This window comes from Alexandromys fortis, unplaced genomic scaffold (assembly GCF_014885135.2).
Source record: "Alexandromys fortis isolate MF-2015 unplaced genomic scaffold, M_Fortis_MF-2015_v1.1 scaffold_4, whole genome shotgun sequence".
In the NCBI taxonomy this organism is placed as follows: domain Eukaryota; kingdom Metazoa; phylum Chordata; class Mammalia; order Rodentia; family Cricetidae; genus Alexandromys; species Alexandromys fortis.
The window spans coordinates 852,120-876,763 of record NW_026067944.1 but is presented as its reverse complement, the minus strand read 5'-3'; the positions used below and the strand labels follow the sequence as shown (position 1 = coordinate 876,763).

General features: G+C 39.0%; 1 protein-coding gene across 7 annotated transcripts in view; it reads left to right on the top strand.

The window, feature by feature from the left end:
• Positions 1-24,644, top strand: part of Esco1 (establishment of sister chromatid cohesion N-acetyltransferase 1) — a 90,384-nt gene that overhangs the window by 11,698 nt on the left and 54,042 nt on the right. For all 7 annotated transcript variants that reach the window (XR_007592951.1, XM_050148830.1, XM_050148826.1 and 4 more), the window contains 3 exons: positions 8,004-8,094; positions 14,158-14,257; positions 14,710-16,844. Coding sequence is in view for 6 of the 7 variants with exons in the window: in XM_050148830.1 (XP_050004787.1) it covers positions 15,306-16,844 (1,539 nt within the window). In the remaining variant the exon portion in view is untranslated. The remainder of the gene's footprint in view (positions 1-8,003; positions 8,095-14,157; positions 14,258-14,709; positions 16,845-24,644) is intronic.

The following is a 24,644-nucleotide window of genomic DNA, read 5'->3' as shown; positions in this document are numbered from 1 at the left end:
GTGACTGTCCAGGCAGCGAGATGTCTCTGTCATTTCTAGAGTTTGAAAGTTGCTGATTTCTTGTTTGCTTAGGTAATATTATATCCTTCTGGAGTCTTTGAAGGAGTTGAAGAATAGTTAGTTATAGTTATAGTTTTCTTTAGTTATGATATAGATTATTGTAATTTTTACTTGATAACTATTTTGTTATATGTAATTTTGCTATGTTAAGTTAAAGCCTTCCTTTTTTTTTGTTTAAACAGAAAAAGGGGAAATGATGGAGGAAGGTCATTGAGCAATAAAGAAACTGCTTGGCTGGCCCTGATAGGTTAAAGCATAGGTGGGAGGAGTAAACAGAATAGAATTCTGGGAGGAAGAGGAAGTGAGGTCAGACTCTGCTCTGCTCCCAGTATTCAGTTTAGTTTTCCCCACCTACTTCTATTCTGCCCTGAGCAGGCTCAAGACAATTTCTTTATTAACCAATAGTGTTCACAGGATACCGAGGTGAATCCCACATCACTCATGAATGGGTGGAGAAAGGGCATGGTATCATGAATTGGCTGATAATTGTTTAAACTGACATTATATCAGAGTTCTGTCAGTGCAGCTTAGTGGTAGTGTTTGCCTAGCATCCATGTGGCCCACGTTTTTTTTTTTTTTGTTATTGGAGGTGTGTGCATGTGTATGTAGGTATGGAGTCAGTTTCTTCCACTTTTATGTGGGTTTCAGGTACCCAGACTTGTGACAAATATCTCTACTTGCTGAGCCATCTAGCCAGCCCCTGCTAGGCATTTTTTTTAACATGAGGGAACTTAAATTACCTTAAATTATGGGAGTTAATTGGAACGTTACACAGAGATGACTGCAGAGTGAGAGCTTGTGAAAGAGAAGAACAGAAACTAACATTAGGATTTATCAGGAAACACACCAAGTATGGTACGCTTTAGGTGGGGCTTTCATGGGAGGAGCCAAGAATGCAGAACTGGGCTTTTTGTAGCCATTTCTTTGGAGATTTTCTGAGAGGGTGGGGTTTGGAGAGATGGGATTTTCTGAATCAAGCAGGAGTAGCTGGAAGTTCCAGCTGAACACTCTGGTAGAGTAAGTACTTTTAACCTCAGAGCGATCTCTTTAGCCTTATAGCCTTGAGTATTGAATTCAAAGCCAGCTGAGTTTACACAACAAAGTTCAGTCAATGTTACATAGAAAGATCCAGGCTCGGAAAACAAAATAGAACTTCTGAGGTGGTTCTTGCCTGGCATACCTCTAGCCTGTTTGAGCCTAGGAAACAACATGATGGAAGGAAAGATCTACTCCCATAAGCTAACCTTTAATCACCACATGTGTACTGTGGCAGGCATGTGTAAATGTCTGTGCACGTATACAAATAAACATAATAAAAATTTTTTGTAGGGTGTGGAGGCACACTACCAGCACTCCAGGTCTATCTCTTTGAGTTCAAGGCCAGCCTGGTCTACCTACCAGGACAGTTGGGCAACGGTGATACACACTTTTTTTTTTTAAATTGGTATTTATTGAGCTCTACATTTTTCTCTGCTCCCCTCTCTGCCTCTTCCCCCCCCCCGCCCCCCTTTTCACCCTTCACCAAGGTTCCCATGCTTCCAATTTACTCAGGAGATCTTGTCTTTTTTTACTTTCTACTTCCCATGTAGATTAGATCTATGTAAGTCTCCATTAGTGTCTGCTTTGTTGTCTAAGTTCTCTGGGATTGTGGTTTGTAGTCTGGCTTTCTTTGCTTTATGTTTAAAAAACACCTATGAGTGAGTACATGTGATAATTGTCTTTCTGTGTCTGGGTTTCTGGGTTACTTCACTCAAAATAATGTTTTCTAGCTCCACCCATTTTCCTACAAAATTCAAGCTGTCGTTATTTTTTTCTGCTGTGTAGTACTCCATTGTGTAAATGTACCACTTTTTTTTTTTTAATCTATTCTTCGATTGAGGGGCATTTGGGTTGTTTCCAGGTTCTGGCTATGACAAACAATGCTGCTATGAGCATAGTTGAGCACATGTCTTTGTGGCACGATTGAGCATCCTTTGGATATATACCCAAAAGTGGTATTACTAGGTCTTGAGGAGGGTTCTTTACTAATTTTCTGAGACATCACCACACTGACATCCAAAGGGGTTGTACCAGCTTGTATTCCCACCAGCAATGCAGGGGTGTTCCCTTTTCCCCACAATCTCTCTAGCATAAGTTGTCATCAGTGTTTTTGATCTTGGCCATTTTTACAGGTGTAAGATGGAATCTCAGAGTTGTTTTGATTTGCATTTCTCTGATGACTAAGGATGTTGAACATTTCCTTAAGTGTCTTTCAGCCATTTTAGATTCCTCTGTTGAGAGTTCTTTGTTTAGGTCTGTACTCCATTTTGTTATTGGATTATGTATTCTTTTGGTGTCCAATTTCTTGAGTTCTTTGTATATTTTGGAGATCAGACCTCGTCTGATGTGGGGTTAGTGAAGATCTTTTCCCATTCTGTAGGCTGTGGTTTTGTCTTGTTGACTGTGTCTTTTGCTTTACAGAAGCTTTTCAGTTTTAGGAGGTCCCATTTATTAATTGTTTCTCTCAGTGTCTGTGCAGCTTGGGGTTATATTTAGGAAGTGGTTCCCTGTGCCAATGCGTTCAAGTGTGCTTCCCACTTTTTCTTCTGTAAGGTTCAATGTGGCTGGCTTTATGTTGCGGTCTTTGATCCATTTGGACTTGAGTTTTGTGCATGGTGATAGATATGGGTCTGTTTTCATTTTTCTACATGTTATGCCAGTATCACTTGTTAAATATGCTTTCTTTTTTCCATTTGATATTTTTTGCTTCTTTATCAAAAATCAGGTGTTCGAAGATGTGTGGATTGACATCCGTGTCTTCTATTTGTCCTCCTGTCTGTTCTTATGCCAGGCTGTTTTCAGTTCTGAAGCTCTGTAGTAGAGTTTGAAGTCAGGGACTGTGATGGCTCCAGAAGTTCTTTTTTGTACAGGATTGTTTTGACAAACATTGTTCTAGTCTTTGAATATTTAATTTATAGACCCTTTTTGACACTGCCAGGTCTCATTTGTGGTCTGTTTCTCTGCTTATTACAAGGATTTGCTTTTATTAGTCCAGTGTAGGGGCTGCCAGGTTCTATTTCTCCACAGATAACACTTGCTTTCTTTAAATAGTAAAATATATAGTACATAGGAACCTCTTTTTAGCTGTTTCAAAGAGATATAGAAACATGTCTTGAAGTTAGAATCTCTTCTAATGAAATGATTAATTTTTTTCCAATGTGGCCTGATCTGAAAGATGTCTCAGAGAGATCATCTATGTAGTCCAGACAGGCAAGCAAATCATCTGCACTTGCATATTAAGTCAATGGCAGAAGACAGCCAGAATCAGCCTGACATAGAAACTAAGGCTTTGTGCTGCTTCATTTTTCCCACACAGTAAGAGGAGGGCAGCAAGGTTAGAGTGCAAAAAAAGGAGGGGTCCTGGATGTGGGTAGTGTTGGAGTGATTGTCTGATGTGCACAAGGTTCAGTCCCAGCACCAGAGTTAAAGAGATGGCTTGGTGATTAAGAGTGTTTGCTGCACAAGCGTGAAGACTGCCATTTGGATCCCAGTACCCAAACAAAAGCTGGACCTAGTCCTGCACACAACTGTGACCCCAGAACTGAAGGGCTGAAGACAGGATAACTGCTGGGACTTTGTAGCTGCCATTCTAACTAAGAGAGGGAGAGAAAGAGAGAGAAAGAGACCCTGCCTCAAAGGAACAAAGTGGGGAGTGACAGAGGAATAGAGGATACCCAACATGTCCCTCTGGCCTCTGTGAGCGTGCACAGGTGCACAGCTCCACACCAGGAAAAAATGAGAGTGAGGGGGTGAAAACAGGCTGCAAAGATGAGACAAGTCTCTCCCAGTGAACTGAACACGAGAGAAAGAAACTACAGATTAAAAGGGTTATTAGCTCCAGACATACCACTAATAATTTAATGGTCACCATCAGATACTGATTACCCTAAGAACCAGTCAGAATTTCTGTCTGTCTTGTTACATGTCACAATAATTCAGGTAGCTGGAAAGAGAGGTAGAAAGGAAAACAAAAGCCAAAGTAGGACCAGAATAGGGCGAGGAGACTGAGTACACTCAGTCAGTGGGAAAGCCTACCTGGGTAATGGTCCTGGGATTGAAATAGGGAGTGAAACCTCCAGATAGGGAATTGACTTTTGGGAAACCCCTCAGTACAAGGAAAGAAGAACTGCAGCTGGCAGTGTTAAGAACCATTAGGAGCTGGGTGTGGTACACACCTTTAATCCCAGCACTCAGGAAGCTGAGGCAGAGGCAGGCAGATCCCCAAGTATGAGACCAGCCTGATCTACAAAGTGAGTTCCAGGCCAGTCAGGGATACACAGTCTCAAAAGACAAACAAAACAGAACAAACTTTATAACTGCCAAGTATTTCCTGACCCATCTGAATGGTTTGAGGACATCACAGGGTAGTTGTTTTTGTTGTTATTTTGTTTTTGCCTAGTGTGTCAGGCATAGAGGTCTCAATAATGGAATCTCCTCTGCTGTTCAGTTATAGAAGTATTTGGCTAAGTCAGAAAACTATCCAACTGTGAGTATCCCTTCAAGATTTTCCCAAGTCTACCCTTAGCTCATAACAGTTCTCAAACTTTGAATCTTGTCTAGTGTTCCAGCCATCAGCCTGCCTATGAGCGGCTTCCCACGTGGGAGGACTGTGCCTCTCCCACCGAGCCCTCCCTGCTCTTCTGTTTATCACAGAATCACACCTGTATGCTTGTAGGACAGAGCAGGAAGATGTCACCCCTTATCTCCCTACTTGAGAGTTCACTCCAAGCCTTGACTCTTGGCTGCCAGGGAAGCATACTGCAGGCTCCTTCTAGTGTCTCCTTATTTGGATTTCCCGAGGACAAAGTGAGGCCAGGAATTCTCAGGTTCCTGAAAGATGCAGTTGATCCTGGTCCTTTTGAGTTCAGTGCTGTATGACACTAGGATAACTAGATGACCTTTAGTGTTTCTTTTGGTCTCAAAAATCAGTCTGATTTTCTTTTTAATTTGGAAATAGAAACAACTGGGGTGAACTGGACTTGATGCCATAGTTCACTCAGCTTGTTCAAATTGCATGAATTCTTTAACCAGGTTATTTTTAATTCCCAGGCATAATGGACGCCTAAAATGCCTCAAGATAATTATAATTAATTATATTTATAATTAATCTTGATATTCATTAATGCTTGTTTTGTTTTTTGAGACAGTATCTCATTAAGTAGCCTTGGTTGACCTGGAACTCAATATATAGAGGAAGCTGGCCTTGAACTCTCAAATACAGCTGTGACTGCCTCCCGTCATTAATGCTTTTTAAATGCTGCCAAATTCTCTTACAGCTTCTTTCTCCCCAGTGTTCACAGGGGATACTGGCTCTGCTTTTGGGAGCTAGCAAAGAAGGTAAATGAGTTTTTCCTAGTCAGAAATTTAGTGTTCCTAAGGGTGTAAGAAAGTGTCTACTACATCAGTTCTGAGTCCCTGGGAAGTAGTAGACATCCCTAGCTGCCCTGGAAGTTGTTCTGTAGCCCAGGCTGGCCTCAAACTCAAGGAGATCTGTCTGTCTCATTCCTTAATAGATAGCACATCCAGGAAGTTGGAAAAATTACTTTTGGTATTTCTATGTCTAGCAATGTCTATGAGGAAAGGATATTTTGACTTTCCTGTTCCTTGCTCTGCACACAATCCACTAGTATGAGTTTGTGTTCCTTAGCTCAGAGCACTATAAATTGGATTACCCAGCTCTGGGTAGTAGAAATACCTTTTCAGGCTGGGGACTTGGAGGAGATGAGCTGGAGTCCTCCCTCCTGTTGCCAGGTCTCTCTGCATTCGCACTTTAACTGCTCAGTGTTTCTGACCGTACTGGGCTTATTTGTGACAATGATGTATCAATAAATTGGAATCTTTCCCTGTGGGAAAAAGAAAGAAACACTGTCTTGAAACCCCATCCCAATAATTTATTATTATTATTACTATTATTATTATTTGAGACAGGTTTCCTCTGTGTGGTCCTGACTGACCTTGAACTCTGCCTGCCACTGCCTGCCAAGTACTGGGATTAAAGATGTGTGTCATCATACACAGCTGGATTGTTTTTTAAATAGTTCTTTTTCTTTTCTTTTCAATTCTCTTTTTTCTTTTCTTACTATCCCTGATTGATCTGGAACTATTATGTAGACCAGGCTGGCTTGGAACTCAAGGAGATCTGATTACTTCTGCCTTCCAAGTTTTGGGATTAAAGGTGTGTGCCAACATGCTTAGCCTAAAAATTAATTTTTTTTGTTATTGTTGTTGTGTTTTCGAGACAGCTTTTCTCTTTGCAGCCTTGAGTGTCCTGGAATTCATTCTGTAGACCAGGCTGGCTTTAAACTTAGAGATCTGCTTGCCTCTGGCTCCTGAATACTGGGATTAAAGGCGTGTACCATAACAGCCTAGCAGAATTAAGTTTCTTAATGCACACATGTTAAAGGAAATCATGTATGCTCTTTCCCTGGTTTTCAAGTTATTCCTTTGATGTTCAATATTTACTAAATTTTCATGTGTACTGGTCAATTTTTGTTGTTTAAGAAACGTTGGTAGAGCCGGGGGGGGGGGGGGGGGGGGGGGGGGGGGGGGGGGGGGGGCCCGCAGGCTGGGGGGGGGGGGGGGGGGGGGGGGGGGGGGGGGGGGGGGGGGGGGGGGGGGGGGTGGTGGTGGTGGTGGCGGCGCACGCCTTTAATCTCAGCACTCAGGAAGCAGAGGCAAACTGTGAGTTTGAGGCCAGCCTGGTCTGCAAGAGCTAATTCCAGGACAGTCACCAAAGCTACAGAGAAACCCTTTTTTTTTCTCAAAGAAAAAAAAGAAAAAGAAAAAAGAAACTTTGGTAGAACTCAGTTTAGAATATCTGTGGCTGCTGTAATTAACATGCAGGTATATGTGGGCTTTACTTTTCCTTATGGGTTGGACTTGGCCTCACTTGTAGATTAACTCAGTTTTGTCCTTGTTCATTCTGAGGCCTAGGCAGAGGCAGCAGATTCCTACAGGAGCTATTCTCACTGTGATAGAAAAGGTTTAAGAGTGCAAACCCAGACAGGTAGATATATTCATGTTCTGTGTGCATCATTTTCAGTAACATTTTACTGACCAGTGAAAGTAAGATAGATAGGGCTTTGGGTTGTTGAAGTGTATTCTGTCCATAATATTTAAGTAACACATTCATCAGCTGGGAAGGAAAAATACACCTGGACGTAGAGATTGAGGCAGAAGGTAGCAGTTCTTTTTGTTGTTTGTTTGTTTCTTAAGTATAACTTACTACAGTTTGAGATAATAACCACTTCTAGTTCTGGAACGTTCTACATATATCGAAGAATCATCTGTAGACTGGTATTTATAGGCTATGTTTGCTTAACCTACTTTTTTTAGGATTTATTTTTATTTTATGCATGGATGTTTTGCCTGCATGAATGTATATGGACCATGTGTCTCAGGCCAGAAGAGGATGATTTTTCTGTAGCTAAAATTTCATATAGTTATGAAGCACTATGTAGATGTTAGGAGCTGAGTCTTGGTTCTCTGTAAGAACAACAAGCACTTAACTGCTGAGCTATCTCTCCAGCCTGTTTTGGCTGGCTGACTGGCCGGATTGCTTGCTTGCTTGCTTGTTTGTTTGTTTGTTTGTTTATTTATTTATTTATTTATTGGCAGGGTTTCACTGTGTAGCCTGTCTTTCTGGTTTGTTATTTATTTATTTATTGACAGGGTTTCACTGTGTAGCCCTGTCTGTCTGGAACTAGCTTTGTGGATCAGGGTGGCCTGAAATTTACAGATATCTGCCTGTCTCTGCCTCTCAAGTGCTGGGATTAAAGACATGTGCCACTACTTCCCAGCTTGGCAATTTTTAATAACAATAGACTTCTATTTTTTTTGAATTATGTATTCTCAGTAACTTGTTTTGCTTTAGCTACAGAGCTCTCTCTCTCTCTTTTTTAAAGGTTTCCAAATATACAGAAGTAATTAGAAACATCCCTTAGAGGCATCATCAAGAAACTTGAAAAGGTAAAACAGCATTTCCATTTCATTAAGGTAAGTGGCTTCTAACTTCATTAATTTTGTATATTTTGAAACGATTAAAAGACTAGATATATTTTATATTTTTAGGGAAGTTTTAAGTTTTATTTTTAAAATTATTTGTTTTAACTTTGTATGTATGAATGCTTTGCATATCTGAATGTATGTATACCATGTACTTGCTTGTTTGATCTACTGGAATTGAGGTTATAGTTGTGGGTGCTGGAAATCGAACCTGGATCCTCTGGAGGAGCATATCCATTTCTGACTTGGACCTTGTTATGTAGGCTAAACTGGCTTTGATCTGGGTGCTGAGATTAAAAAGCATGAATATAACGTCCAGCTTAAAATTTTTATTTTATGTTATATGGATAGGTGTTTTGCTTGTGCACGTCTGTGCACCACTGCATTTGGAGCCTATAGGGTGGCATCAGATTCTGCAACTGGAGTTATAGATGGTTGTGAGCTTCCCTGGGGGTGCTGGAAACCTGGGTTGATCCTTTGGAAGGACAGCTAGTGCTCTTAACTATGATCGCTTCAGCTCCTACTCTTTTTCATTCACTTATTCATTTATTTTTTAATCTACTTGTTTTTTTAGTACATATATGAATGTGTGTGTGTGTGCCTGTAAGAGTATGTGAATGGAGGTCAGGGAAATCAATTCTACCATGTGGGTTCTGGAGATCAAAGTGAGGTCAGGCCTTAGACTTGGTATCAAATCCTGCTGACCTATCTTGTATAAATGTAATAAAACATTAAAGTAGCTGTGTAATGAAAAGTAAGCTTTTCTCAGCACTGGTCTCATAGTTTGTTTTTCCAGAAATAATAACTGTTTTCTTCTGCAGTCCTACATATATTATGTACATAAACATGGCTCTGTGTGCTGCTTCTTCACTTACCTGCACAATGTTCCATCCTGTTCTTTACCTTGCCTTTTTGGTTTAATTATTGTTTTTTTGGCTGTTAGAACCTATCAGTTTTAGTTTATTTGTTTAATACCTTTATCAGATTATAAATTATATGGTAAAATTTTGCTTTTTAAAGTTGGATTTCTTAAAGATTAAATTTGGTGTGTTTTAACAGACTCTTATGGAAATCAGCACCACATTCAAGATAACATTTCCATCACCCCTTAGATTAAATCATTTCCTCCTTGATATTTAACCCTTGACTATAACTGATCTGCTTTCTGTCACTATAAAACTTGATTTTTATATAATTTCATGAAAAGTAGACTCTTACAATGTGTTGTGTATAGCTTCTGCTGCTTAGCATGGTTATGAGCTTCATCCTTGTTCTTTATCCCTGCATGTTCTTTGGTTTACTGGGTAGTTTCTACTGTAGTGACATGTCACTTTTGTCTCCCATGACTTATGGGTTGTTTCTCAGGTACTTTGGGGTTTTCAGATTTTGGTTATGGTACATTTAACTGTTCTGAAGATTTTTGAACCAGTCTTTCTTGTGGACTTAGTGAATGGAATATTAAAGATCTTCCTGCCTAAACTTCGATTAGAATAGCCAAGATTTTCTCTCTTTTTTTTTTTTTTTCAAAAAAGTTTGATAATTTTACATTTAGGTCTTTGATCAGCCTGAAATTACTTTTGTGTGTAGTGGGAGCTGTGGGCTGCGTTCCTGCCACCCAGCTCCCAGCCGCCTGGCTAGCTTATGCCCCAAAATAACAACACACAAACTGTATTCATATAAACACTGCTTGGCCCATTTCTATTAATGTGTGTAGCACCGTGAGGTGAGCTTACCAGGAAGATTCTAGCCTACGTCCATCCTGGGTCGGAGCTTCATCTCCTCTGCCTCAGAGAGGAGAGGTGTGGCTATTGCCTCACTTCCTCTTCCTTCCAGCATTCTGTTCTGTTTACTCCACCTATCCAAATTCTGCCTTATCAGATGGGCCAAGGCAGTTTCTTTATTGACCAATGAATTCCCACATCATTTGTGGGTTGTCTGAGGTAAGGAATGATGAAGATGTTCTTGTTTTTCCTATTTTCCTGCTTCTGCTGCTGCTTCCCATCTGTCCAGTACTGGCACAAGTTGAAGACTTGTTTCCATTGATTCGCTGTGTTGAAACCATATTCTTGTGGAGTGGCACAGGCCTATAATTCTAGCTCTTAGAAAGTTAAGGCAGGCCATTGGGGCCAGGCCGATCTGAGTGGTCTGTGAGGCCATGTCTGGTTCCATGGCCCTATAACAGCCAGGTTATGAGTTGATGTCTGTGGCTCCTGTTACCATCAAGGGCTGAGCAGATTCCTGGAGTCCAGGCAGCCACCTGAGACCATGTTGGTGTCTGAGGGCCATATTGCTGCCAGTGCCGTACTGATCTGGGTGGCCTGTGCTATCACAGGAGCCGTGGTAATGTCTGGGCCTGATCTGCTGCTGTGGGCCATGTCTGAGTCCATGGTCCTGCTGTACCTGGGGTCTATGCTTATTTGTGTTGTTTATGGCCCATGCTACCACAGAGTTCTATAGGAACCATGCTTGTTGAAATCCTAGGGCCCAGCTGAGCTAGCACTCGCCCTTCACTGCCCCTGGGAGAGCTGGCCCCTATGGCAGGGACCTAGAAGAGCTGACTCTGCCCTTTTGAGAGGGTGGTGATCTCAGTGGCCTGGACTGGATCAGCTACCACCCAGATCCACATCCAGGACTTTGAGTTGGTCCAGCCCAATATCTACCCATCTATGACTTGTCAGTGTGTGAAGGAACTGGTCCTGTGGAACCACAGCTGTAGGATCTCCATATCTAGGGGCAACGACAGGATATCTGAAAGGAGTCCAGAATTAATGAAGTACCAGAAGCCAGAGGCTTTGAATCAGACCAAGCAACTCATTGCAATGAACATTGCAAGTAAAACCGAGTGGACAGAAGGGTGAACTGTGTGGTACATGTTCCTAATGTCACTCAGATGAGTGAAGAGGTGTTGGATGGGCAGGAGAGGCAGGAATAAAGTGATCTTTTTGTTTTGTTTTTAATTTATTAAAAAAATTATTGGGGGGGGGGCTGGAGAGATGGCTCAGCGGTTAAGAGCATTGCGTGCTCTTCCAAAGGACCCGAGTTCGATTCCCAGCAACCACATGGTGGCTCACAACCATCTGTAATGAGGTCTGGTGTCCTCTTCTAGCAGGCATATATGCAAACAGAATATTGTATTCATAATAAATATTAAAAAAAATTATTGGGGGTTTTTGACTGTATGTATGTCTCTGTATTAGTGATGGACCCTGGAGTCATAGACAGTTGTGAGCTGCCATATTGGTGCTGGGAATTGAACCCTGGTTCTCTGGAAGAGCAGTCAGTGCTCTTAACTGCTGAGTCATTTAAAATTTCTTTTGTGGGGTATGCTGTGGCGGGGAGGGCGGGAGGTGGTTGAGGGGTAGATATGAAGGGACTGAGAAATAAGTGGGATTAGGGTACAAGATGTGAAATTCCCAAAGAATCATTAAGAAAAATGCTTTAAAAAATTGAGGCAGCATTAATGATAGTTGAAAGTAAGCTTGGACCGTATACTGAGACCCTGTTGGAGAAGTGGGAATGAAATATGTGTGACTCTACTTCTCCATTCTGTTTTTCTCTGTTGTCAGTGTTGTGTTGATCTGTAGTAAGCTTGGAAATTGGTTATTGTCAGTATTTCAGTGTTTTTTTCTCTTTTTTTTTTGGTAGGGAGACGGCACTGTTGGAGATTGTATTTAGAGTACCACACATACTAGGCGGGTACAACTTCGCTCTTTTAGTTTTTAAAATATTTACTTATTTTTATTGGTGTTTGCCTGTTTATGTGTGTGTGCATTGTGTATGTGTCTTGTGCCCATAGAGGCCAGAAGAGGGCATAGGATGCCCTGAAACAGGAGTCACAGGTAGTTTTAAACTGCCTAGTGGGTTCTGGGAATTGAATCCAGGTCCTCTGCAAGAACACCAAATGCTCCTTATTGCTGAACCATCTCTCCAGCTCTCGTTTCATTCTCTCTTGGTTTTTTGAAGCAGGATTCCTCTGTGTGGCCCTGTCTGTCCTGGATCTTGCTCTGTAGATGGTATGATTAACAGTGTGCTCCACTGTTTTTCTCTTGTTAAAGTAGTTCTTTGGCTTTTCTACATGATTTACATTTCCATAGATTTTTTTTTCGTTTGAGACAGAATCTCATATAGTCAAGGTGACCTGTCTCAAGCTTGCTGTTTAGCCTAGCATGACCTTGGATTTTTGAAACTCCCATTTCTACTTCACAATTTTTGGGATTGTATTTATGCACCACCAAGACTCACTTTGAAAACAAAATTATTTTTTGGGTTGGCATGGTGGTGCACACTTTTAATCCTAGCACTCTGTGACAGATTTCTGTGAGTTCCTAGTCAGCCTAATGGCGTGTGGTAGTTTGAAAAGAATGGCTCTCATAGGCTCCTACTGGCTTATCACCAGGGAGTGGAACTCTTTGATAGGATTATAATGATTAGGATGTATCAGTGTTAGAGGAAGTGTGTAACTGGGGGTGGCCTTTGAGGTTTTAAGAGCTCACGTCAAGGCCAGTTTCCTTCTCTTTGCCTGTGGATCATTAATGTGCCTCTTAACAACTACTGTCTCAGCACCTGCGAGCATACTGCCATGCTCCCCACCACAAGGATAATGGATTAAGCCTCTGAAATTGTAAGCAAGCCCTCAATTAAATGCTTTCTTTTGTAAGAGTTGCCTCGTTCCTGTGTCTTTACAGCAGTAGAACAAGGACTGAGACACATGGTAAGACTGTCGAAATAAAATTTAAAGTCAGGGTGTCATTTTGTGTATAAAACTCTTTGGGGCCAGGTGGTGGTAGCTCACACCTTTGATTGCGGTGCTCAGGAGGCAGAGGCTGGCAGATCTCTGTGAGTTCAAGGCCAGCCTGGTCTGCTGGCGAGTTCCCGACCAGTGGGGCTGTCTCAAAAAACAAACAAACAAAAAACCCACAGACAAATAAATTATTGATTATAATTTAATAATAAATACAAAGCTTGTGGATTTGCTGAGTATTGAGTTGAATCTTGGAACCACTTTGACACAGTTGCATGGTATCTATTGTACAATTATCAATGAATAAGTGATAACTTATTTGTTTGGGTAGTTAGTCTTTGTTAATATAATATTGAAATCAATCTATGCATTTATATAGGTATATTTGTAAAGTCCTAGAAGTAACATTCTTTGAAATTCAGTATTTATAGTTTTTATTTTGTTTGTGTGTGTAGAATGTGTGGGTTTACATGCTTATTGCTTATTGGTATACATGGCCATGTATGTGTGGATACCAGACACCCAGTGTCTTTCTGTATTGTTCTCCTCCTTATTTTTTACTTATTTATTTAGAGACAAGTAAGTGTCTTGCTATGGAGCTCTGACTGTCCTAGAATTCACTACGTAGAACAGGCTGCCCTTGAATTCACAGAAATCCTCCTACTTCTGCCTCCTGAGTGCTGGGATTAAAGGTGTGTGCCACCACTGCTAGGCTAGTCCTTTAGTCTTAATATCCTATTTCTGTTTTGTTTATTATTTGAGGCAGGGATTCCTGTAGCCTAAGGAATTCTGATCAACATGCCTTTATTTCCAAGTGCTGGGATTATAGACTTGTACCACTATACCTGGCTGGAGAATCAAAGTCCTCTGGGATTTTGTGCATTGTAGGCAAGTCACTCTGCCAAGTGAGCTACATTTCCAGCTCTTAATATCTTTTTTTTTAACTTCTGTTTGCTATTTCAGTATTGTTTGTTTAGTTCATAGATTTTCTTCTTTACCTACTAAGTGTTTTAAAGTAAATCAGCTTTACTTAGATATCTTTTTTTTCTGCCTATATATATTTGTAGTTTCTCCTCATACAATTTTACTTTGTTAGTTTAGTACATTTAATATTTATATTGTGAATTGTAATTTGTATTTTAAAACTTTTTTTCACAGTATATAATAGATGTATACTGTTTCAATGAAATTGAATGCTGTATGTGAAATGAGCTTTGGTAAATATTAGACTAATTTGATGAGAGGTTAGTTGATGATTAGGTCTTTATCTTTTTAAGCATTTTAAGTAAGTTGTTTTGGTTTTTTGTTTTTAGGCGCTGTATAATATGTTAAGAAGTTATAAGGGATGGTTTTATCAGATTATCTTGAGTTATGGTGGCTGAAACATCAGTTCTGTCTTGTGGGAAAAGAACTGTAAGTGAATATGGAGTATTCTATATTTTCAATAAGATAAGTTGCTGTTGAAGAATGTATTTGAGAGGGGTTGGAGAAATGACTCAGTGGTTTAAAATAGTTGTTGCTCTTGCAGAGGATCTGGGTTCTATGCCTCGCACCCACATGTTGACTCATAGCCATCCAAATATTGATACTTCCTGTTCCAGAAGATCCATTGTCCCTTTCTGACCTACGGGCACCAAGTATGCATGTGGTACACTTATATTCAGGCAAAATACGTATACACTTAAAATAAGTCTAAAACACGCATAAAAAATGATTTGAAGACTTCACTGTGTTATTCTAAAGAATGTAGTCTAAAAGAAGGAGTTAAATTTTATTTAAATTGGGGTGTTTTTCTGCATAGTATTATCATTGACCTGCTTCTTGGATTATATAGAAACTTAATGTTTATTTTTTATTTTTTTCAGAAATGGCAGCACAAATGGAAATCTATATTAATAGAGTACTTTACTAAGCGAAGGAGATTAAATAGAAGCCAGAAACCAACAAACTTGGCAAACAAGGAAAGAAGCCTGTTAGCCATAAGACATGTTACAAATGCATCAGCGTCCAGTAGCTGTAGCCTTCAGAAGAAAAAAGTTGTCAGAAATTTTGTCAAAGCAGACAGGTCAGTGATAAATAACTCCTAGTAATAGGGTTAGGCCTGAAACTAAAATAATTAGAACAAATTGGATCTGAATGAAGTTTATTTTAATAAAAAATAAAAACTTCTGAAAATAATAAATTAGAATTCATTTTCTTCAGCTTTCCATTTCCCTGTTCAACAGAGAGCAAATACCTTTCAGCATTCATGCCAGCTTTTCTCATATCTTAGGAATTTCAGAGAGCAACCTTACTTGAAATACCTGGTATTTCTGTTGGAAATGTACATCAGTATAAGTTAAAGTCAATTTTTAAGATCTGCTCTTTAGTAATAATACTAAATTCCTAAGTACTTAGATCTGCACCTACCTGAACACAGTTCTCAAAAAGGCCTCAGAAAGGAAGACATTACTCAGGAATAATGTCCATTCAGGAGAAATCAAAAGAAAATTCCCCCAAAGTTACTAAAGAAATTGAAGATGAGAATTTAGAACTAGAAATTGAAGGTTCTCAAAACAGTCTAGTAAAGAAATCAGGTTCCAAGGAAGCTGTCAAAGCACTGGTTAAATCTTCCAACAAAAGTAAAGTAAATCAACCTGAATTGGGAGCACGCATGAGTACAAGGTCAGCATCTGCAGCTGATAAAAACACAACTAAATCCATTAATAAAAATATGGTAATTGTGAAGGCACAATCACAAGAATCTACAAAAAAGAGGAGATTATGTCAGGAAAAATTAGCACTTGAAACTGTCAAAGGAAATGAACAACTTACCCGGAGATCACAAAGACTGCAGCAGTTAACAGAGTGCTCAACCAGGTCTTTGCGCAGTACAGGGGTTCAGCGGCACACGCAAGCAGGGAAACAGACTTTGCGACCAGCAAGAAGAGAGCAGTGCAACAACAGCACTCAGAATAGATCTAATAAAGTCACAGCAAGTCAGAAGCATGTGAAAAGAAAAGGGCTGGAAATAGAGTCTGATTGTAAGGAGGACAAAAGTTCAGTTACGAATGAAGTAATACATTCTCCCAAAGGAAAGAAGCGCAAAGTACAGCTTCAGACAGCTTATATTTGTAGTTCTCAGTGCTTCCAAGGGTCTGAGAAGTGTTGCCAAAAGACTGTTAGAAAAGAAGAATCAAAACCTGTGCCTGTAACTTCTGAGGTTAGAAAATTCAAAGCAGCTACTTCAGTGGTCTCTAAAAAGAATGAACCGAGGAAATCAGCTCACACACAAGTGAATACTAGCACAAAATTCCCTGAAATTCCACAACCATTAGTGCCTGAACAAAGTATTGATCATGAATTGGAGCAAGCTGGAAAGAATAAGCGAGGTAGCATTCTCCAACTTTGTGAAGAAATTGCTGGTGAAATTGAATCAGATACTGTGGAGGTAAAAAAGGAATCGTCGCACATGGAAAGGATAAATGAGGAGAAGCCTACAGAAGTCACATCGGAAGGGGCTGATGTTGAAAGACAAATGCTCCCTCAGAAAGAAACAAACCAGAACATGCAGTGTAACCGTTTCTTTCCCAGTAGGAAAACAAAGCCTGTGAAATGCATACTAAATGGAATAAATAGCTCAACGAAGAGGAACTCCAACTGGACTAAAATTAAACTCTCAAAATTTAACTCTGTGCAACAACATAAGTTGGACTCTCAAGTATCTCCTACATTGGGCTTACTACGAACTGGTTTTTCACCAGCAGTTTTAGAAATGCCTCACTCAGTGTCTCAGAATACATTCTTAGATATGAAACCACATAGTAGTGTAACTTGCCAACAGGATAAAATGGAAGGAAGGAAATCTGAAGAAGTTAAAATTAATAATATTGCTATCGAAATTAATAAAGCCATGAAGAGGGCTCCTGGAAATTGTCATTTGGATAATCATATTAAACCCTCTCCTGATTCACCATTGGATAATCAGATGAAACATTCTTGTGAGTCAGCACCAAATAAGGTAATCATCTTTATTATGTGCAATAGAGGTGCCAAGTTCTTTCTATTACTAAATATTGGAAACATTTTATATCAAGAATTGATAAAGTTGTTAGCCCAGTCTTATGGTCATGGAATGGAGCTCTCAGAGTGTTCCACCTTTATGTGTATGCTTCTCGTGTTTCCTTGTTACCATTTCTAGTTTATGGAGAGCATAACTAGAAATATAGCTCTTCATTTTATCACACAGTAGTCCCTTTTTAAGAAAAAATTAATTTAAAAACAGAAAGCATATGTCTTAGTGATTTAAAATCTAGAACTTAGAACTTGTGCCCATTTCTGAGATATTAAGATTTTGAGTTGCACCCAGGCGGTATTGACATACACCTTTAATCCCAGCAGAGGCAGGCTGATCTCTGTGAGTTCGAGTCCAGCCCGGTGTATAAGAGCTAGTTCCAGGACAGGCTTCAAAGCCACAGAGAAACCCTGTCTTGAAAAACCAAAATAATAATAATAATAATTTGGGTTGGAGACATAGTTCAGCAGTAGAGCGCTTGCCTAGCATGTGTGAGTCCCCTCCCCCCAAAAAGCCCTAAAATTTATTTCAACTATGATAAAACAGTCTGTTTTACCTGAAGAAATGTACAAGTTAAATTTAAATGTCTTTAAAAGAACATCTTTGTGTTGATTTGTTCTTTTTTGTTATTGTTTGGTGTTGGTGTCCCGTCCTCCTCTCCCCCCCAACAGGGTTTCACTGTAGCTTTGGAGCCCATCCTGGAACCTAGCTCTTGTAAACCAGGTTGACGTCAAACTCACCTGTCTCTGGCTCCTGAATGCTGGGATTAAAGGCGTGCGCTACCATTGCCTGACCTTTGTGTTGATTTCTATGGCAGTTTTGAACAATTGGCAAAGGAAATTTCTAAAAGTATAAATCAGTATTTTAAGAGAAAAATTATGTTTTTTTTTTTTAAAGTGGTACTGAGGATCAAACTAAGATGAGTCTTACATAGGCTTGGAAATCCTTACTACCACTGAACTATATCTACCAAATCAAAAATTAACAAAAAAATAATTGAAATATTGGAATTGAAAAAATAATTGAGTATGTGGAATATCTAATGCTTACTTTGGGAAATTATTTTCAACTTTTATCAAAGTGGTTGAAGCTTTTTCTTTCTAAAGTTATTTCTAAGATGAAATGCTGAGTTTCTTAAGTATAGAACTTGGGTGCTCTCTATATTACAGGTAAATTTATATTAATTTAATTTTATGAGAAAACAAGAGAATGTAAAACAAGTCACATGTGTTATGATAGGTTTTAGGGCTAATACACATGTTTTCTAATTCTCAGCATGAGCACCATACTCTGATATCCTGAACATGAGAAAATCATATAAGCTAAAAAGGTTATTTTTAATAGATATAAGTCCCTCTGAAGTTTTCAGAATACACTTTAGAGACATTTGGGCTATGACAAAACTTGAGTGAGATTGAATTTATGCAAAAACTAGGAAAAGCAATGTCCATTGTGCCTGGATTGAAAACCAAAGTGAACTTAAAAAGAACAGATGCTAGTTGTTGCTTTTAGATCGAATGTTTTATGTGAATGAAAATGAAAGCCTCAATTAGAAGATGATCATTCGAAATGTTTAATAGATAACGGCAGCAATTAGAAGTGAGCAGTGAGTAGTATTAGGAGCAAGTGTTGGGGCTGGAAATGGAGTTTAATGGTGGGCTGCCTGCCTAACATGTAGTGTGCTGGATCTGGTTGCAGATCCAGTGGGGAAAATGCCTTTTTATTTGGGGTTGTGTCCAAGTGTAATGGTTGAGTGCCTTTTCTAGCTCCTGCTGCATAGATGCTTTTCAAACATTAAGAGGTGGTTAATGAGAAAGGCCGGAAACTAAATCAATTTACTCAGGAGATCTTATCTATTTCCCCTTCCTAGGTAGATCCATTTATGTTTCTCTTAGGGTCCTCTTTGTTACCTAGCTTCACTGGGATTGTAGGATGTAGTCTGGTTATCCTTTGCTTTATGCCTAATATGCACTTATAAATGAGTACATCCCATATTTGTCTTTCTGGGTCTGGGTTACCTCACTCAGGATTTTTTTTTTAGTTCTATCCATTTGACTGTTAATTTTAAGATGTCTTTTTTTTTTTTTTTTTTTTTTTAACCACTGAGTAGTAATCCAATGTGTAACCACATTTTCCTTATCCATTCTTCCATTGAGAGGCATCTAGGTTGTTTCCAGGTTCTGGCTATTATGAATAATGCTGCCATGATCATAGTTGAGCAAATGTTCTTGTTGTATGATTTATCATCCTTTGGGTATATGCCCAATAGTGGTCTTGAGGTAGATTGATTCCCAGTTTCCTGAGAAACCACCATACTGATTTCCAAAATGCTGTACAAGTTTGCACTCCCACCATCAATGGAGGAGTGTTCCCCTTATTCCACAGTCCTCCCCAGAATAGATTGTCATCTGTATTTTTGATTTTAGCTGTTCTTACAGGTATAAAATAGTATCTCAGAGTAGTTTTTATTTGCATTTCCCTGATGGCTAAGGATGTTGACCAATTCCTTAAATATCTTTTAGACATTTGAGTGCCTTCTCTTGAAAAATTCTCTGTTTAGATCTCTTCTCTATTTTTTAATTGGATTATTTGGTATTTTGGTGTTCAGTTTTTTGAGTTCTTTGTATATTTTGGAGATCAGCCCTCTTTCAGATGTGAGGTTGGTGAAGATCTTTTCCCATTCTGTAGGCTGCTGTTTTGTCTTGTTGACCATATCTTTTGCTTTACAGAAGCTTCTCAGTTTCAGGAGGTCCCATTGTTGCTCTCAGTGTCTGTACTACTGGTGTTATATTTAGGAAATGGTCTCTTGTGCTGATAATATTCAAGGCTACTTCCCGCTTTCTCTTTTATGAGGTTCATTGTGGTTGGATTTATGTTGAGGTCTTTGATCCATTTGGACTTGTTTGTGCATTGTGATAGATATGGATCTATTCTACATGTTGATATCCATTTATGTCAACACCATTTGTTGAAGATGCTTTCTTTTTCCTGTCGTACATTTTTAGCTTCTTTGTCAAAGATTAGCTGTTCATAGTTGTGTGGATTTATGTCAGGATCTTTGATTAGATTCCCTTGGTCATTGGTCTGTGTGCCAATACTAAACTTTTTTTTTTTTTTTTTTGGTTTTTCAAGACAGGCCTGTCCTGGAACTAGCTCTTGTAGACCAGACTGGCCTCAAACTCACAGAGATCCGCCTGCCTCTGCCTCCCAAGTGCTGTGAAAAAAGGCATTGTGCCACCACTGCCCGGCCACTAAACTGTTTTTATGACTATGGCTGTATAGTAGAGTTTGAAGACAGGAATGGTGATGCCTCCAGAAGTTCAGGATTGTTTTAGTTATTCTGTTTTTTTTTTTTTTTTTTTTTTTTGCATGAAGTTGAGTATTGTTCTTTTGAGGTCTGTGAAGAATTTTGCTGGGATTACATTGAATCTGTAGATTGTTTTTGGCAATACTGCCATTTTTACTATGTTAATCCTAGCTATCCAAGAGCATGAGAGGTCTTTCTATTTTCTGATGTTTTCTTCAGTTTCATTCTTCAAAGACTTAAAGTTCTTGTCATACAGGTCTTTCGTTTGTTTTGTTAGAGTTACCCCAAGAAATTTTAAGTTGTTTGTGGCTACTGTGAATGGTGATGTTTTCGTGATTTCTTTTTCAGCCCATTTATTATCTTTATATAGGAGGGATACTAATTTTTTTTGAGTTAATTATGTATCCTGCCACATTACTGAAGATGTTTATCAGCTTTAGATGTTCCTTGTTAGAAATTTTGGGTCACTTATGTAAACTGTCATATCATCAGCAAATAGCAAAAGTTTGACTTCTTCCTTTCCAGTTTGTATCCCTTCATCTCCTTTTGATGTCTTTTTGTTCAAGCTAGAACTTTGAGTGTTTGAATAATAAATTGGACAGAGCGGACAGCCTAGTCTTTTTTCTGATTTTAGTGAGATCTCTTTGCATTTTGTCCATTTATTTTGATGTTGTCTGTTGAGTTGCTTTTATTGCTTTTATTATGTTTAAGTATGTTCCTTGTATCCTTGAACAACTACGACCTTTTTATGATGGGGTGTTGGATATTTTCAAAGGCTTTTTCTGCATCTGCTGAGATGAGTATGTGTATTTTCTTTCAATTTGTTATATGGTAGATTACATTGTTGAATTTCTCTATGTTGAACCATCCCTGCATCTTTGGGATGAAGCCTATTTGGTTATGGCGATGATTTTTCTTATGTGTTCTTGGATTCGATTTGCTAGTATTTTACTGAGTATTTTTGCATCAAGGTTCATGAATGAGATTGGTCTGTAATTATCTTTCTTAGTAGTGTCTTTGTGTCTTTTGGGCATCAGGGTAATCGTAGCCTTGTAAAAGGAGTTTGGCAGTGTTTTTTTCTGATTCTTTTGTGTGGAACAATTTGAGGAGTATTGGTATTAGCTTTTCTTTGAAGTATTGATAGTAGAATTCTGCACTGAAACCATTTGGCCCTGGGCTTTTTTGGTTGGGAAACTTTTGATGATTGTTTCTATATAAATATAAATATAGGTAGATTTTTTTATCTGGTCTTGATTTAATTTTGGTATTTGGTACTTTCCCAGAAAATTGCTCATTTTCTTTTAATTATCTGATTGTGAGGAGTACATGTTCCTGTGGCCGTGAGAAGTAAACCCTAGTTTATTAGGGAAGGGCAGGGATAAGGGGAAGGAAATGTGATTGACCAGCAGTTGCCTAGGCATTGGCCCTGGCCTACTCCTGGCAATTCTCCTTTGTGCCTGCAGATCCAGAGGGGTGGGTGATGGTGTTTGTGGTGTGTGTGGGAGTTGGGGGGGGGTACATCTTGCCACTGTGTGTATGTCTTGTGCTCACATGCAGTGGCCCAGTGCACAGCCTCAATGAGGTGACCCTGGTGGAGGTGACAGTGGAGGGGACAGGCGATGAGAGACCGCTGTTGCAGAGGCTGTGGCTCCAGCCAAGGCTCCAGGGTGGAGGGTCCTATCAGAGGTCCGAGGTCTCCTCAGGCTTCAGTGCACAGAGACTAAGGGGAGCTCTGCGCAGGCATAATGACATGATGGGGCCACTGATGTCAGCCCCAGCAGGTCGGGGCCACTACGATGCAGGAATTCTAACAGTATATATTTCATATTTGAAATATGAATTGATGATTCTCTGGATTTCCTCAGTGTCTATTCTTACATTCCTGTTTTTATTTCTGATTTTGTTAATTTTGATATTCTCTCTCTGCCTTTTGGTTAGGTTTGTCTATCTTGTTGATTTTCTCCAAGAACCAACTCTTTGTTTCATTGATTCTTTGTTTTGTTTTTATTTTATTGATTTCAGTCCTCAGTCTGATTATTTTCACCCTATTTCTCTTGTGTGAGTTTTCTTCGTTTTGTTCTAAAGCTTTCAGTTGTTCTGTTAATTCACTGTTGTGGGATCTGACTAACTTCTTTATGTAGGCATTTAGTGCTATAAACTTTCCTCTTAGCACTGCTTTCATTGTGTCTCATAAGTTTGGGTATGTTGTTCTGTCATTTTAATTAGACTTTAGGAAGTCTTTAACTTTTTTATTTCTTTCTTGATCCAGTAGTGATTCAGTTGAGCATTGTTCAGTTTCCATGAGTTTGCAGAAAGCAGTTAAAGTTGTTGTTGAATTCTAACTTTAAGCATTGGTTATCCAGTAAGATACAAGGAGTTATTTTAATCTTTAATTTTTATTTATTTATTTGTTTGTTTGTCTATTTATTTCTTTTTTAACTATTGAGGTTTGCTTTGTTACCAAGTATGTGGTCAATTTTAGAGAAGTTTCTAAGAAGAAAAGGCATATTCTTTTGTGTTTGGGTGAAATGTTCTATAGCTGTCTGTTAGGTTCAATTGAGTCATAACTTCTGTTCTTTTATTTCTCTGTTAAGTTTCTGTCTGGTTGACCTGTCTGTCCAGTGGTGAGAGTGGTGTGTTGAAGTCTCCCACTATTAGTGTGTGTGGTTTGATATGTGATTTAAGCTTTAGTAATGTTTCTTTTACAAATGTGGGGGCATAGATTTTAGAATCGAAACTTCTTGATAGGTTTTTCCTGCGACAAGTATGGAATGTCTTTTGGTTACTTTTAGTTTGAAATCTATTTTGTTTGATTTTAGAATAGCTACACCAACTTGTTTCTTAGGTCCATTTGATTGGAAAATCTTTTCCCAACCCTTTACTCTGAGGTAATATATCTGTTTTTGAGGTTGAAGAGTGTTTCTTGTATGCAGCAGTAGGATGGATTCTGTTTTTGTATCTATTCTGTAAGTTTGTGTCTTTATAGGTGAATTGAAGCCATTGATATTAATTGATATTAATGAGCACTGATTACTAGTTTCTGTTCTTTTTGTTTTTGTTGTTGGTTGTAGTATTGTGTGCTCATATCCCTTTTTTGGGATTTGCTGGTATGGGATTATCTTTTACCTGTGATTTTGTGGGTATAGTTGACTTCCTTGAGTTAAAGTTTTCCTTCTAGTATTTTCTGTAGTGCTGAATTTGTGGATAGGTATTGTTTAAATCTGATTTTGTCATGGAATGTTTTATTTTTTCTGTTTATGTTGATTGATAGCTTTGCTGGGTATAGTAGTCTGGTCTGGCATCTGTGATTTGTTAGTGTCTGTATAGGACCTTTTGGTTTTCATTGGTTCCATTGAAAAGTTGGATATAATTCTGATAGGTCTGCCTTTGTGTGTAACTTGGCCTTTTTCCTTTGCAGCTCTTAATTTCTTTGTTTTTTTTTTTTATTGGTTTATGATGAGCTCTGCATTTTTCTCTGTTCCCCCCGCCTCTCCCCTCCCCATGAACCCTCCCCCAAGATACCTACATTCTCAATTTACTCAGGAGACCTGTAGATGGAGCGGCAATGGAACGGCGGGCTGTGTTCCCGCCCAGCTCCCCACACGGCTAGCTTTACCAAAAATAATTACACGGAAACTGTATTCTTTTAAACACTGCTTGGCCCATTAGCTCTAGCCTCTTACTGGCTAACTTTCACATCTTGATTAACCCATTTCTAATATTCTGTGTAGCACCACGAAGTGGTGGCTTACCAGGAAAGTTCTTAACCTGCGTCCATCTTGGAGAGGAGAGCTATAGCATCTGCCTAAGGCATCTGCCTCACTGCCTTCTTCCCAGCATTCTGTTCTGTCTACTCTGCCTATCTAAATTCTGCCCTATCAGGGCAAGTAGTTTTCTTTATTAATTAATCAATGAAACAACAGATAGATAGAAGACCCACCTACATCATTTCCCTCTTTTCTGTTTAAAAAAAGGAAAGGCTTTCACTTTAACATAGCAAAATTACATATAACAAAACAGTTATCAAGCAAGAATTACAGTTACATTATTTATATCTACTTTATCTTTTATCATAACTAAGGAAAACTATAACTAACCATTCTTCAACTCCATCAAAGACTTTGGAAGAATATAATATTACCTAAGCAAACAAGAAAGCAACTTCCAAAACTCTAGAAATGACAGAGACATCTCGCTGCCTGTACAGTCATCCAAAGTTCTTTTGTACCATTGGGGCATCAATCTTTAGCCTACAGGCCCATAGTATCCAGTAGATATTTCCATGAAGCAGGAAATTCCAAAGGCAGTTTAGTCAGTTCCTGCTGTGTGGGCATGTTGTGTAGTCATTTTCATTGTATTTTACTAAGTCTTTAATTTTTCCTTTTATTTCTTCCTTGACCCTTTGATTATTCAAGTGAGCATTTTTTAATTTCCATGTT